This window comes from Clinocottus analis, unplaced genomic scaffold (genome assembly GCF_023055335.1).
Source record: "Clinocottus analis isolate CAN_PGR_092001 unplaced genomic scaffold, fCliAna1.0.p SCAF_19, whole genome shotgun sequence".
NCBI classification, from domain to species: domain Eukaryota; kingdom Metazoa; phylum Chordata; class Actinopteri; order Perciformes; family Cottidae; genus Clinocottus; species Clinocottus analis.
Window position 1 is genome coordinate 7,783,421 of NW_027175920.1, and position 14,949 is coordinate 7,798,369.

The following is a 14,949-nucleotide window of genomic DNA, read 5'->3' on the forward strand; positions in this document are numbered from 1 at the left end:
ATGTTTGAGCTTCAATGAGCAGATTGATGTGAGACCAGAAAGATTTGTTTCACGTTCATCAATACTGAAGAAGAGGAAAAGTTTCTATGTACTCACCAGATAATTTAATGACATCATAGCTAGTTTTGGGGCCAGTCATGGTTCAATTATCAAAAACGTGATTTGGAAACTTAAAGCCACCGGTGGACATTCATTGAAATATCCAAATGACATTTGTATGTGTTGATTCTTGATTATTATTGTATATATTATATATTATTCGTATCTGATTGTGTAGTGTGTAGTTGTATTATGTTTTTGGATAAGTTGCTTTGTTTGTCTGTTTCCTTTTTATTTACTGGAGACAACTAAGACTAAGATAGCTTATTCATTGTATCATGTGTGCAGCATTCAAGTCTAATTCCCAATGGGGCTATTGGGATATTGCATCATATCATTACGATTTCTTCACCAGGAAATGTTGCTTACAAATAAAAACTGTTATTCAAAGCAGATTAATTTGTTATGTCTCAAAACAAACAGGTCCGCTTGTCACCTTTAAAACTATCATCACCAGTGAAGTGATCAATTTATGAAATACAACAAACCAAAGAACTGTAGCTGGAGGATTTGCATTTAACGAGCTTGGAGCATCTTCATATTTCTCATGCCCTTCACTTCACAGTCACAAATCAGGAGTTAAAGGAGGAAGAATAAACTCTATTCATCCAAATCTATCCACTCTCCCCACCCACAGCAGCAAGGGTCAGAGTCCGAGCTACTGCACGGAGCTATCAGGAAACAACAGAAAGCTACTCACTGAGCTTTAAGAACACAAGTCCCAGACTTTTCATAATGAATAGTGGTCCAGGTCCAGCTTCCCACTGAATAAGTCTCGGCTGTAAATGTCAGCAAAATTATTATACCAAGTTGTATGAGGAGTTCTTAAGTCTTAGATGAAGTTGACTGTAGAAAGATGCAGATTGTTAAATTAGCTAAGAAATCATGCTTTTCAAATGTATTTTCTACACCAATGTTCGGTTTTCATGAAATAAATAAACCATTCCATTCCATTTTCTGTCTCTTACGATTAAATACATATGTGTAGGGGTCTGTTTGGCGGTGAACAAGTCGGTGAGAGATATGTGTGCAAGTGAGAGAGTCCAAGGGCAACTATTTCACAGACGGCAAAAAAAAAGCAGTTCCTGCAAATGAAATAAAGGCTTGTTGTAGACAATGAATATATGAGTTGTACTTTCATACAACAGGCGCATACATAGACAGGCCTGGAGGAATCTGTCCAGGTGATATAAGAGACATAACAACTTACAAAGAATCTCTGCATATGACACAGAACGACATGGTACAAGGTCAGCGAACTGCAGTGAAAGAGGGGAGGGATGAATCACAGACTATACATGTCACTTTGAATTTGCAGTGACTGTTTGTGTCCTGGGTGTTCTCTTTGCTCCTTTTATATGACGTTGAGCATGCGATCATTTTATGTATACCAAAAAGAATTACGAACAATATATGGAGAAAATACATTATCAGTGCTGAAAATGTCAATGCAATGCATCGTATTAAACAAGTAGTTTCAAACATGTTTGACTTATGATGCTTTACCAAACAAAGCAGACACAGACGTCTTTGAGCTGTAATCAGTTTACCAAAGATACATTCACTCTCTAATCTTCCGAATAGTTAAATTTTAAACAATCATTTGAGACACAAAGAGGTGAATCTATCCAATGCTTCACAAAAAGAAAGAACAGATGAGATACAGGTCCAACAAATGAATACAGATTTGTTTTTTCTTCTTTCCCCTTATGTTGGGAACTATTGGACTAAACCAGAGTGATTGTTGAAAGGCGGTTGTGGCCTTATTAATTGAACTAATTAATATGTACCAAAAGAGCTGAGAGGGTCTTGAAAGTGAAAGTTTCCTGCCTCACTACAAACAACGTGAACAATATGTTCAGATCGTTTTCCCTCGTGTCTGCCATTATTTATCATGGTTGGAGAACCACTAAAACAAGATAATTGAAGAAGAGAATCACGTTCACAGGATAAAAGACCACGTCTCTAGTAAGGAAACAAACAAGCTGAATTCATTATCAACAGAGAACAATTTTATTTGTTCGATCGTTTGGGGTCAAATATTAGATGTGAGGTGGAGGAAAGTGCACTCAGCAGGAGAGGTGATGGTTGACCGGACAGCAGGCAGGGGGCAGCAGATGAAAGGGGGAAGAGGGACATGGTTATTGGTAAAGAAGGAAATGAACAAAATAAACAATGATTTATAGAGCAAAACCTGGTGTTTGTTTTATGCTAATTCACAAAAAATCTTGAACAGAAACCAATGAGATACATTTCTTAACAGTAGTCAGAGCATTTACAGTTTTGAATAGGCAGAGATTTGGGGATAAAACTAAATTAGATTTTGTTGTTCTGGCTTTGTAGAAGGCCACAGACCTCATTCCATAAATGTCAGTGGTTAATAAACATCACTACATCTGAAAATATGAACAGTTTGAGCAAATACATAATGAGAATATACACCATATAATATTTTTCATCCCATAAGCAAAGTATATCTGCCGTAAGTTCTGGAAACGTTTTGCCCCCCAAACTTATGTCAAACTCTCTGTGTCTTTCTTACATCACAGGCCGTCAGCAAGACTGTCAGTCTCACACACATTCACACAGCAAACCTCCAACATGGTACACTCACACACACACTCACACTAGTAGTTTTACAAATGGCTCCAGAACAATCTAGCTCTCTCACACAAACACACACTCAGGGATTTGGTTAACGATGGCAAAAACAACACAATGTGAAGTCAAGGCAACGTGTACACGCATCCTGTACTGGTCTTTGTTCTCACACAGATATACAAAAGGCATGGGCAGAATTTCAAAAACAAAAATGGACGTAAATGTCCACACATGCGTAAAGTGCACATATGTAAGAGAACCTCTGAGGGATGAAGACATAAACGGTATGAATTCAAGAGTTTTTTTGGTACCTAATCTGAGAGGAACAAAAATATTTGATAAAACAAAAGAGATGCTCATGGACAAGCAGGTTTGATACGATATGCAAGGCAGACATGGAGGAATAGGGAGTGTTTGACATGATGGGACAGTTATCTGAACAGCAGCTGGTTGTGTGTGTGTGTCATTCTAAGGATCATTAAAGCAATAAATGCAACCAAATCCAGATAAAAGGTATCAAACAAACACCTAAACACTCATTCACACACACACCACCTAACACCAGAATTTATTAGAAACTCTTGATGGGGAGAAAAAAAAAAAGCCCCTGGCTTCTTGTTGCAGCTTATTTCTCCTATACCTCAATCATATTCTCCCTCTCCTCACACTAAAAGGCAATCCAGGTGAATTAAAACAATATTTTCCATTTCATGATCATCCGGAATATCCCTCCCAAATTTTAAAAAGAATCAAGTAATTAAAATTTCACAAGTCAACAAAATAAAGCACACAACTTGGTCAAATAAAACAGAATAAAAACAACTAAGGCAGCTGATAGAAATTAAAATAGAAATTTGGAATTATACAGAAGAGTATAAAAGACAAAAGCAGCAGTGGAAACAATGCAGGCACAGAAATACATGTGTGATAGTGAGAAAAGAAAAAAAAACACAGTCAGCTAGAATAGCCTCCAAACATAAACCCCTGTTCTCTCTCTCTTTCTAGAACAATCCACTGGCAGCCCACTTCACAAGCAGCAACTCTCGGTGTCCGCCAGTCCACTTTTAGCACACATGTACTCTGATCTGATACATGCTGGACCAAACGCAGTAGGATATGATGGCCTGGCAAGGGATTTGGTGCCATCTATTGTCAGGCACAGCGAACTGCCATTTGTGCAGAGCTAAGTGTGACATCCAAGAGGCTGTGAGAGTAAAACCATTGGTTCAGGGGATCAATTTCAGACGCATCCGAGATTCGCAGGAAACGGGATATGCAAGCCAACTATCACAGTTTTCTGTGGTCGAACACAAAACCTTTTTTTTCGTCCTGTTTTGATGATAAAATAATCTGCACGAGGCAAAGTTAAATGGAGCAAACATCCATCGCGATCCAAAAAAACTGAGAAAGTAACCCCCCAAATAAATACTAAAAAAATATTAAAATAAGAGACTAAATCAAGAAACAAAATCGACTTTGATGAAGTCAATGTGGTGTTATGCATCATCTGGGAGGCTGGGCTACTTCCGTGTTCGGGTGTCCGGCTGCCTTGATGAGAGACGTGCGACGGTGTGGCCGTGGTGAAGAGGTGATGAGCTCCTCCTACTCGACTTTGACGCCCATCTTCTCTGTGTTTAGTAGGTAGAGGCTGTCGTCTATCAGGAAACTGGAGAGAGAATTAAGAAGCAAAGATCATTTTTCAGGTATTTATCTTCACTAATTATGCTTTGAATTATCTCCTTTTTTTATTTTTTTCAAGGAAAGAATATATTCTTTCCTTCTTTCTTAGATGCTGCCTGAAAGGCATCTCTTCAGTAAAACTATGACACACAAGACAAAGCACTTGAGGGTTCGAACCTGTAGAAAAGGAAGTGCACTGGTATTGTGCTGAGGTGCCAGACAGCATGAGCATCTAGGACCCAGAGCATTGGGGGGAAGTCCAGCAGCTCCAGAAGGGCCAGACCATGAAGCAGCAGCACCACCAGGGCGCACTTCCACCAGTATGGCAGGGTCCGCCGGTTCTGCCAGCACCAACACAGCCACCACAGGAGGTTCACTATGCCTTTAAAGAGAAAAAACATTGAAAACAACTGAACAAAATGTGTAATCAAATGTACTCGTAAGTATATAAAGTATATTACATTTCATCCAAAGCAAGTTACAATAAGTGCATTCAACCAGGAGTACAAAGTACTACATAGAACATTAAAAAAAGCACAAAAGCAGCCACAGAAAAAAATACCAACTATCAAAATTAAGTTATTACAACCAGCCAGATTTACTATGACTCTTGAGCATATGCCGTACCGATTGTGGCGTTAGCAGCCATGTTGTAACCATAGTCGAAACTGACAAAGGTCAAGAAGGACACGTGCGAGGTAAAGGCCAAGATGAGCAGGACTCCCACTATGCTTGACACCCCAGGTCGCCTCAGACCCAACGTTCTGACAGAGAGAGCGTGAACAGACAACTGATTAACATAAAGTGTTACATTTTACATTAAACACATCACAAGAGTCCCACAAGAAGTTTTTGTCTTCCACTTCTGTGACAGTAGTTGAACTAAATAATTAATTCTCATCATGAATTTATAAATATTAAACAGAAACCTCCAACAGGGTCAGTGATAAGTAGAGTTGAATGTGATTTTGTATTCTCTTACAACCATATCTGATCTTCAATGTAACGAATGAGAACATTTGTAGGAATACCTGTGTTAAAGCTCACCTGACACAACATAGGTAGATGGAGTATAGAATGACTGCTGTTGCACAGAAATAGTCCATTTTCTGGAAGAGAATATCACAGAGACCAAAAATAAATATAAAGCCCAAACTGCGACTGAAAGGTGAAAATGTATTAATTTTACATCAATCAGGTGGAGAGAAAGAAAACTATGAAAGGATGCTGCTGATTCTTCTGACAGCGCAACTTTGGAAGTCACAGGTATCAGGCCATATAAACTTGACAATCCAATCATTCTTTTTGACTATGACTATATGACTTTTTTTTTGCCATCAAGTGGACATAAACCAGCTAATGCAACTTTACAAGTATCTCTAGGCTGTCAACAAGCATTACCTCTGTGAGATATGTGTCCCGGGTGTGAAAAACTGTGGACCAGAACCAGGCATTGAGGGAAACCTAAAGAATAACACAGGCCCTTGTTAAATATGCATGGTACATTGTGGCATGATTGTTTTAACAGAGTTGTGAATTTATTTGCAGCAAGTTCTTTCATTCTCTGCATCTCACCAGAGAGAAGGCGTTGATGGTGTGGTACATAGGGCTCTGGCGTGGCACCGTGCTCCGATAGCGCAGCAGCATGAGAAGGCAAGCCAGGCCATTCAGCAGAGAGGCCAGGGCCGAAGCTGGCTCCTCAAAGCACATGAAGCGCACGAATGGCCACTAATGACAAATGAAACACATTTCACATTTGACTCAAATCAGTTGAAAACAACCACACTGGAGCACTTGTTCTAGTCTCATATAATCTACTGACTTAAGTGAACAGAATAAGAGGTTATTTTGGAGGACTCAGCCCAGCGTTCTCTCCAATATAAACTAGCGTTGTGATGATGCACATACAGGCCTCTGTAAGAAGCACCAACCTTGCCGTGGAACTGTGGGATTCTGTACCCCTCGGCCTGGTAAAGGCCCACGGTGGTCCACATGCATTGATAGCGACAATCGTCACGGCATGTCCAACCTGCACCACAGGAGAGAGGAGCTTAGGTCAAAGGGGTTCAATCAAATAGGTACAAATATTCATTTTAATATGGCATCAAAATACAATTGAAACAATTAGTCGAATGACATTAGTTGGCAAATACATTTTTTTAATGGTTGAAGTATTTTTTATGAACATTCTATGGTTTTCTTCTTCAAATGTGAGAAATTGTGATTATTCTCTGTTTCATATCAATAAATGTATATATTTGAGTCCTGTTGCTGGTTGAACAAAACGAGATGTTTGGGATTTTTGGGGCTTTGGGAAATTTTGAAGGGTTTTTTTATTACTTTCTGACATGTTAAAGTTAATTAATTGATAAAATATCATAATGGTTTGTTGCAGCCCTTAAAATGTGTACTCCTTATTTGCAGCTACATACAAGGAGGCACTACATTTAGTTTATCTTTTCTGTTTGGATTACAGTATAAATTGCTTCTTCTTCTCAAAATGTTGCGTATTTAAATCTCACACAAACACTCTATACAATTGCTAACGATTTACTATGGGTGGAGTATACAAAGCACAATATACAATAGGCCTTTTGTGACACCTCGCTCAGCCAGAAAAACAGGCTTTCAACTCTCAACTCAGTTTCACATGTCTCATGAAAAAGATGAGAAGATGGACTTCGTTAAAAAAAAAAATCACATTGCCTCTATCACAGACGAGGCTTGATAGAAACGTGAACGCGTGGATGTTAACTGTTGACAAAGAGAGTCAATGTAGGTATTTAGCAGGGTATTATCGCAAAGCACACCGGGTAACGTTACTCTATTTATAATTACACAGACGGCTAGCCAGCAGAGTTAGCTGAATGACAACAACTCACCTGTGAGCGCCATATACTGCGGCTGTGCAGACTGGAAGCCCCGCAGCTGAGCACCGGTGCAGTTGGTCCGGACACATTGCTTCACACAGTCTCGGTACACCGGCTCCTTGTCGCCTTGAGAAGACAGCACGGTGCTCACCGACAGCAGGAGTAGCAGGACGACAGTGGCCGCAGTGGGGAGTCTGACAGATGTGCAGCGGGGTAACGCTGCGGCCATGCTGGCGGGTCTCGGTTCGTCCCGGGACTCACAAAGGCACGGCGGGACGACAGCGGCGTCGATGGCTTCCACAGCCGACGGTCCACACTACCAGAGAGCCATTCCTAGTTAGCGGTGACAAACCGGGCCTGAAACGTTTCACAGTTACAGTTTGGTGTATCCACCGTCCCCCTGTTCTCTCGCCAGGGGCAAGTTTCACAACTCACACATCGTTTCCGGCGCGCCGCTACCAAAATAAAACATTCTCTGGTGGACGCTTGTATTTTGAGAAACAAAACATCAAGTTATGGCTTCAGTATCAGTGATGTTCAATCCAATATTTCCACTTAGCTTTAAGAAATATCTCTTGTTTCATGAGTGTACTTATTTGTCAAATTCAGTAACGGTATTTTAAAGCGCCATATTTGTTTCTTTTGTTTTGAAAGCAGAACGTTTTGTTTATTATTTTTACTTCCCGTTTTAATTTTAACGTCACCATGTCACGTGATTCCTTGACGTTTTGATTTTGTGAATACGAATAAATATATTGATACATGACAGTGCAATATTATGTTTTTGTTTTGTTTATTGCATTACAGGATTTTAAATACACTTAGGGAACTTGTAATAGTAATACACAAATAAAAGAAACGATAATAACAAAAATAATAACTCGTGATGATAATAAAATAACAATAATAACAACAAACACTGGTCCAAGACCAATGTTAAATTAACAGGTGTCTTCCCTACTGTAGAAAGTATTTTCTCAGTGTCTAACTTTACACATTTGTTTATCACGAGTCACTTTCCACCCCTGTCAACATCAGTATTTAGCAAAAGGTAAAGGAAATCGCCTTTGAAGTAAATCAAGTTGTTAAAAGCAGAATGATCACTTACTTCCTGTAAGTAAGTAATAGTTTTGAACACAGCAATACAAAGAGCAAAGTTACTATCAACTTATTTTTAACAGAAAAACATTTGCCAAGCACTGGTTTGGCCAAAAAAATGGAAAGGTTTGATAAAGCTCCTTTATTCAGTTATGCAAACTGGTTAAAATGCAGATTTTGACCAGAAGAAATAATAGATTGACATAGAAATATATTGAGTATACCAGGTATGATAAACAATAGATTGAAATTTATATTATTCCCTAAAAGAGTGAAATGACCAACATCCCCCCAAAAATATTATAATGATATCCAAAAGGTTTTGCATTATTGTGTCCATACAATCACATGCAGTCCCATCAATAATTACAACTGTGAAGGTTAGATATTAAAAGGCTTTATGGTGTATTCAGTAAAAAATAAAAAATAAAGTATTCCCTATCTGTTTGTGAACCTCAGATACCAAACTGTTTGTCAATTTCGTTATATTGATTGCAGAAATGGTAACAGATGAAGTATTACATTCTCACACTGCATGCTCAATAGAAATCACAATTTACTGAAAGCTGAGGTTGTATAATGGTCATTTTTGCTTCCGACAATTTAGCCAGTCCAGTTTTCCCAGATTGATCAAATGCAAGATGAGTGAAACTGTGTTTCCTATGAAAGGGATGCTCATCGCTGGAATTACTACAAGACAATAAAGGGTGGTTTTATCCACACACAGAAAACAGGACACCATCACAGTAATTATTAGAGGAAAATAGGAAGTAAATGTAATAAGAAAGTTGTCGATGATGATCTTCATAGCCTTCTTTTTCTGGGGGTGGGTGTCTTTTTTTCCAAGTTTAGATCTCTTCAGGGTCCAGAGCATGGAGAAGTCACAAAATCCAACAATAGGGAGCGTCAATACAAAAAAAAAGATTGTACTTAGGTCATTGAAACTGTGATCACCTCTGATAACAAAATAAATTCCAACAGCAAACGTCACAGTCCAAACGCCAACAGCCATCAGAATCCTGGGAGTCAAACTCTTCCTCACCCGATAAGTGACAGGATGAACCACAGCCAGGTAACAGTCCAGACAGATACAGGTTATGAAGAGAGGCCTCCCACACGCATTAAATGAATATAAGAAGTTAATAATCATGGCATACTGGTTGGACAGGTTATAAAAGTCTGGCAGAATTAAAACCGAATGAAGTCCATCCAAGAGCATGAGATTTGACATGAAGACATCGCTGGGGGTGAATGATGTTCCTTTTCTTCGTTTTTTAAATATGTCCAAAAGTATGACAACAGCTCCAGGAAATCCAAAAACAAAGTAAACTATAATGACACATGACCAGAAAATAACACCCTCTGGATGGTTTTGACAGAAATATGCTGTTGCATTAGAGTAGTCAGTGATGTTGAGAAACCAAGCCATTTGGATTTGTGGTATTGATAACAAAAAAGAAACACAGACCTTTCAGTCACTCTTATTAATCAATTGAAAGCCCACACTGAGCAACTGAACACAGTCGACGTCTTGCTGTAAAATGATAATATGACAGCTGTGTTTGTGTGAGTTCTCTTGATTTGAATAATGTATGTGCAGCAGTGAATGTTAAAGTAGACATGCCACATCATTATCTGTCACATATGTCTCACAGACCACCATTTTCCACCCAGCTTTGAATTCATTTTACTGTAAAATCAGGTTGGGGAAATTTTTACGTGACAACATATGAAAACAACAAGCAAAGTGAAATAGAACCTAGTAAGTGATGAGTAATAACATGGTCTCAATAAACAGACATTATGAAATAAAAAACTAAAACTAAAAAAGGTGCCTTGCTCAAGTTTACCTTCCCAGGAGGTGTGTGTGTAATTTAATTTTGCAACTCTTAATTCACAGGTTATTTCTGGACAAACTACAGCTTTCTCCTAACCAGGTTATTCTTATAGTATTTGGTGTTTGTGTTCTTCTGTCTTGCACATTAAAAGTAATAAGTTTATACTGCGTGGAAAGATTACCTAATTGAAATTCAGAATGACAAATTTGGTATATTTTCGACTTGGTGATTTTGATCTCTTATCCACATTTATTTGGATTAATTTTTAAAAGCTACTCAATCAAAACCCTTATAATGCTTCACCATATGCATATTACCCTCAGTGCTCGACAAGTCCAGGGTCAACTAGCACTGCTACAGGATCATTCACGCGTCACTTAAACCAACAGACACAGCGTAATACAAAAGATAGAGGATTTTATTTGTACTTCTTTATTTGTTACAATCAGACACAATCACAACAGGAAGAAACAGCAGTGAATGGGAGAAGGAACAGTCATAAACAAAGACTTTTGACTTTTGTTCATTTCCTTCCTGCTGCCCACTCACCATCTTTCCCCATCTCTTTCCCTATTTACAAGATTTAAAAAAAAATCATGTTTTCCTATTTTTCACTGCAACCTTTCCCTTTCCTCCTGTGTTAAAGAGAAGGAGCAACGTAAATAAGAGCCAGGTAGGCAAACTATTATAGTTCAGTACTCACACTCTTACTGTGCACTCCTCTCTATTTTTAAACAAAGGAACAATTCCATTAAACTTTCTGTGTCAGGTTGAGACTGACAGACCACTTGGGTCAGGCTGCTTTACTTGTTTCAAGTAAGTGACTGTGCATGCACCAAAGCACCCGAAAGCCACATCTGACTGATAGCTGTATACACTGGACTGCATGGCTTGGAGGTATGACGCATGCACTGCTGGCCTCAACACAGAAAAACAGAATGAATGATGGAGGAAAGGAAGGAGAAACAACAGGCAGGGACCGAGATAGAGAGAGTGTTTCGGTGCCACAAGATTATTTTTTATTGAAAATAATCCTATGTCCCCCTGTTGGTGCACACACACAAACAACCCACACAGCCTTCAGTCCTCTCACTGAGTATCTCAATGAACGAGACAAGTCTTTTCGTAGTGAGCTGGCAAGCGGAAAGAGCGGGCCGGGAGCGCAGAGGTGTGCAAGGAAGCCACAAGGTCGGAGAGAAGCGGAGTGAGTCGATGGTACGGGGTTTTAACGGATGTAGAGATCTTTAGAGAGGTAGATTTTACTCTTCCTTCTCTTCTCCGTGTGTGATGACGTAGCAGATGTTCTTGTAGTCTACATTTCCGGCCACATCAGGAGGGAAAGCAGCCCACAGGTTGGTCATCTGCATGGGAGAGATTAAAGACATGGCTCACAAACCCTGAGCAACGAAAGACAGAGAGAAAATATGAGCTAGACAAAGACGGGTTTGCTCACCTCCTCAGCGGTGAACCTGTCGCACTGGGTGGTCAGGAGCTCCTCAAGGCTGAAGAAGGAAAATGGACAGAAATTTATCAGATGATCACTCTTGATTCAAGCTCACCACAAAGAGCAACGACTGGCGTGATGATCGGTAAGTTAAAAGTAAAGCCCTTACAATTCTTTCTTGATGGAGCCAGTGGCCTCGGGGTCCAGGACCTTGAAAGCACTCACGATAACGTCCTCGGGGTCAGCACCTAAAAGTTAAAGCAGCCAATTAGTCTCAACTATAATAATGATAATAAGTACATATTCATCTTGAGTTGTTTCAAGCATCTAATGTGCGAAAAAATGTACGTAATGAGACAAAAAGTGACACAAGCATAGTTGTCTTAAGCTGTATGAACACACCCTTCAGCTTCTCTCCGAACATGGTCAGGAAGACGGTGAAGTTGATGGGGCCGCTGGCCTCCTTCACCATGGCCTCCAGCTCCTCATTCTTCGTGTTCAGTTGACCCATGGTGGCCAGCACGTCCCTGAGATCATCCTTGCTGATGATGCCATCTCTGTTCTGGTCAATGATTGTGAAAGCCTGCCGGGGATAGTGAGGTAAGAAGGGAGAGGTAAGTCAGTCAATTAAAAAACATTTCATTTGTTGGGGCCGCACCAAACATTTCACCTCCTCCTCAGGGGACATTCAGAAGCCATCAAACTATAAACCAGAATGAATTAAAACTGAGAATTGAATCAGCCTGCTAACATAAATGTGTAAATGCGGAGGCGTTCTCCACCTCTCATCCCACATAGCTGGGCGTAGCACCCAGTGAAACCAAAGATGGCATTGCAAACCTTTTAGGACTTGGCAGCTGGTCGACCACTTGTCTTTCTAAGGTGTTAAAATGGTCTCGGAATGTGAGACAAGCCCATTGCGACATTTAGGGAGAAGGTATTGATTACAGCTGGCACCCCCTCAACCCCCCTTCTTTTTTTTGGCCATGTGACTTAATCTGATGACCCTGTTGCCAATGTTATTCTAGCTAAGATACTGTCACATTGTATTCTCTTTTATTTATATGGTTATACTAAGGGAAAGCCCCTGAGAGACCCTTTTGATTTAATAACAGTAATTAGGAAGGTGCTACATCCTTAAATATGAAGAAAAACCTTCTTTATTTAACAACAAAACATGTTGTTCCTTTTTCTTATCGCTAAACGCAGACTCAACTTTAAGATTTGAAATGTTTTCTTGTTCTTTCTACCTTGAGCCTCTCGTTCCTGCTTTGATTAATATTACTGTCCCCCAGCTGTTGAGCGGCATGTGGGGTCACAGAGCGAGTGTTTTGAGTCTCTAAAGAGGATTATTGAGCTGCTCTCATGGAGAGGTGGCTCCTGCTGACGGAAAGACTCTGATTTACTGTCCTGTCATGCTGACGGGAAATTCTTGCTTTCATGCAGCCACCTGATCACGCCTATAGCTGCAGAGGTCAAACGATACATGCAGCCATAGGAGTGTACAAAATGTCCCTTCTCTCACATGGCCTTGAAAGACCTCAATTTATACTGCTCGAAAACTTCCGCTTTGACTGACGTGAGATGTGAAAACTTTACCTCCTTGTACTCCTGGATCTGGCTCTGCTCAAACATGGAGAACACATTGGAGGATCCACCCTCACCCTGCTGCTGCTGCCTCCTCTTGGCCTTCTTGGGTGCCTGGGATATGAAAGGTATTATACACTTTAATTAAACATCCAAAACGTCAATCTAACAGGCTTTACAATCTGATGAAGTGATCCTGGCTAACTCTATGCAACAATGAAATACAATTGCTTGTTTCTGAAACTTTTTTCATCCATATTGTGATTAAGATGAATGAAAGGATGCTCAGAAAAGTCTAATTAAATCACTCTATCTGGTGGCGTATGCCAAATTGCCAAACAAGTCACAATGTTTTTCCCCATAATAGAAATCTATTTATATTGAATCTATCATCCAATTAAGAGGCAAGTACAATGTATTGGTTTTGGGGACTCCTATAATAATCAAGTGATCCCAAAACATTTTGCATTTTAGTAATTCATCACGATCAAGGTTTGAGATGTTTAGCTCAAGCGAGAAGATAAAGTTCCGACTGGGTCCAAATCCACCGTTTGGCTCGGATGAGACTACTTTATGGTCTGTTGGTAATCCAGATAGGCAAATGTATCAGTGATGCTTTCATCTCATCAAAGATCCTAGATCCCTAGAGACTGTTCTTCCAAGGAACATGGCCAAACTCACCATCTCTCAAGTTTTTGGGATTGTTGGTGGTCAAGAAGAGAAGCCTACGCGGAAGCCGGTGTGACTGACATGTAAGCGCTGTCCCCTAGGGGCCTTATATACTAGCCCACAGGGGCTAACTTTAGTCGCACCATCAGGTTTGGCAGGAAAACAGAGCTGAAGGAAAGTAAGATAAAAGGGGAGGAGCGAAGAGGTGGCGGGACAGATCGGCTTACCGATGCTCCAAAATAGGCCCCATGAGTCTTGGAATGAGGTGAATTCAATGCCAACACGCAGTCCCGACTTTGGTGTCATCAGTGGACTAATATGGCCAAACTGATCGGACATGCTGAGGGAGGCCTGATTTGCCCCTGTACCCCTCTTCTTCTTTATCTTCTTCTTTTTTGACACACTGAGTCTTTGTTGTGGCTATTTTTGTTGTGTTTATGCCCACCGTGAGAGAACAAAACCCAGCCTTTGATGACAAGCTGCTACTGCTCTACTTCCTTGATACACACACGCGAATAGGATTTACATCAATTAACAGCCTCAAGCTGCTCAAGGTGACAACATGTGCTCGCAGTTGACATATTCTGAAGTCATCACCTGCCTACATGATAGGTTTGGTCTGAGGTTCGTGCCCACGACCAGATCAGAAGTGGCCAGCCAGGTTTATAAACAGTCATGAAACCTGAAAACAGTTGGCTGCTCCAGCAATGACACGAGACGACTAGACCGCTTCAGACAATGACCTTGCATCAATGATACATGTAAACAGTCCTTTAATATCGACTCTGGCAGCAGGAAATACTTTCAAAATCTGTTTAATTTAAAAAAAAAGTTTGAAAAGAAATCTATCTACCGGTATATTTTTCATGTTCCTCCGTGGCTTGTCTGGTAGAGGTGCAACATGCCATACACCTTTAGAAAATAAAGAAAAGTTCTGAACAACAAAAACAATATAGTTTCAGAGCACAGGCATGATAAATTCCCAATTATTTAATCTATGTATAGAAGGAGGGACTGTTCATGTCACAATACATCACGTGTGATGGGAAACAACTAATGATGA

At 40.1% G+C, this 14,949-nt stretch overlaps 2 protein-coding genes across 2 annotated transcripts; both read right to left on the reverse strand.

Moving 5' to 3' along the window:
* Positions 1 to 2,838: 2,838 nt before the first annotated feature.
* pgap3 (post-GPI attachment to proteins phospholipase 3) lies at positions 2,839 to 7,666 on the reverse strand. The gene is made up of 8 exons (XM_068582747.1): positions 7,263 to 7,666; positions 6,312 to 6,409; positions 5,956 to 6,108; positions 5,782 to 5,844; positions 5,428 to 5,489; positions 5,008 to 5,144; positions 4,558 to 4,762; positions 2,839 to 4,366 (listed from the first exon to the last, which is right to left on the reverse strand). Exons 1-8 carry the CDS (start codon positions 7,477 to 7,479, stop codon positions 4,303 to 4,305), a joined length of 999 nt encoding a protein of 332 aa, XP_068438848.1. The 5' UTR covers positions 7,480 to 7,666; the 3' UTR covers positions 2,839 to 4,302.
* Positions 7,667 to 10,622: 2,956 nt separating this feature from the next.
* Positions 10,623 to 13,958, reverse strand: mylpfb (myosin light chain, phosphorylatable, fast skeletal muscle b). The gene is made up of 6 exons (XM_068582758.1): positions 13,899 to 13,958; positions 13,230 to 13,331; positions 12,033 to 12,213; positions 11,800 to 11,878; positions 11,640 to 11,688; positions 10,623 to 11,547 (listed from the first exon to the last, which is right to left on the reverse strand). The coding sequence occupies exons 1-6, from the start codon at positions 13,899 to 13,901 to the stop codon at positions 11,446 to 11,448; spliced, it is 516 nt and encodes a 171-aa protein (XP_068438859.1). The 5' UTR covers positions 13,902 to 13,958; the 3' UTR covers positions 10,623 to 11,445.
* Positions 13,959 to 14,949: the final 991 nt, after the last annotated feature.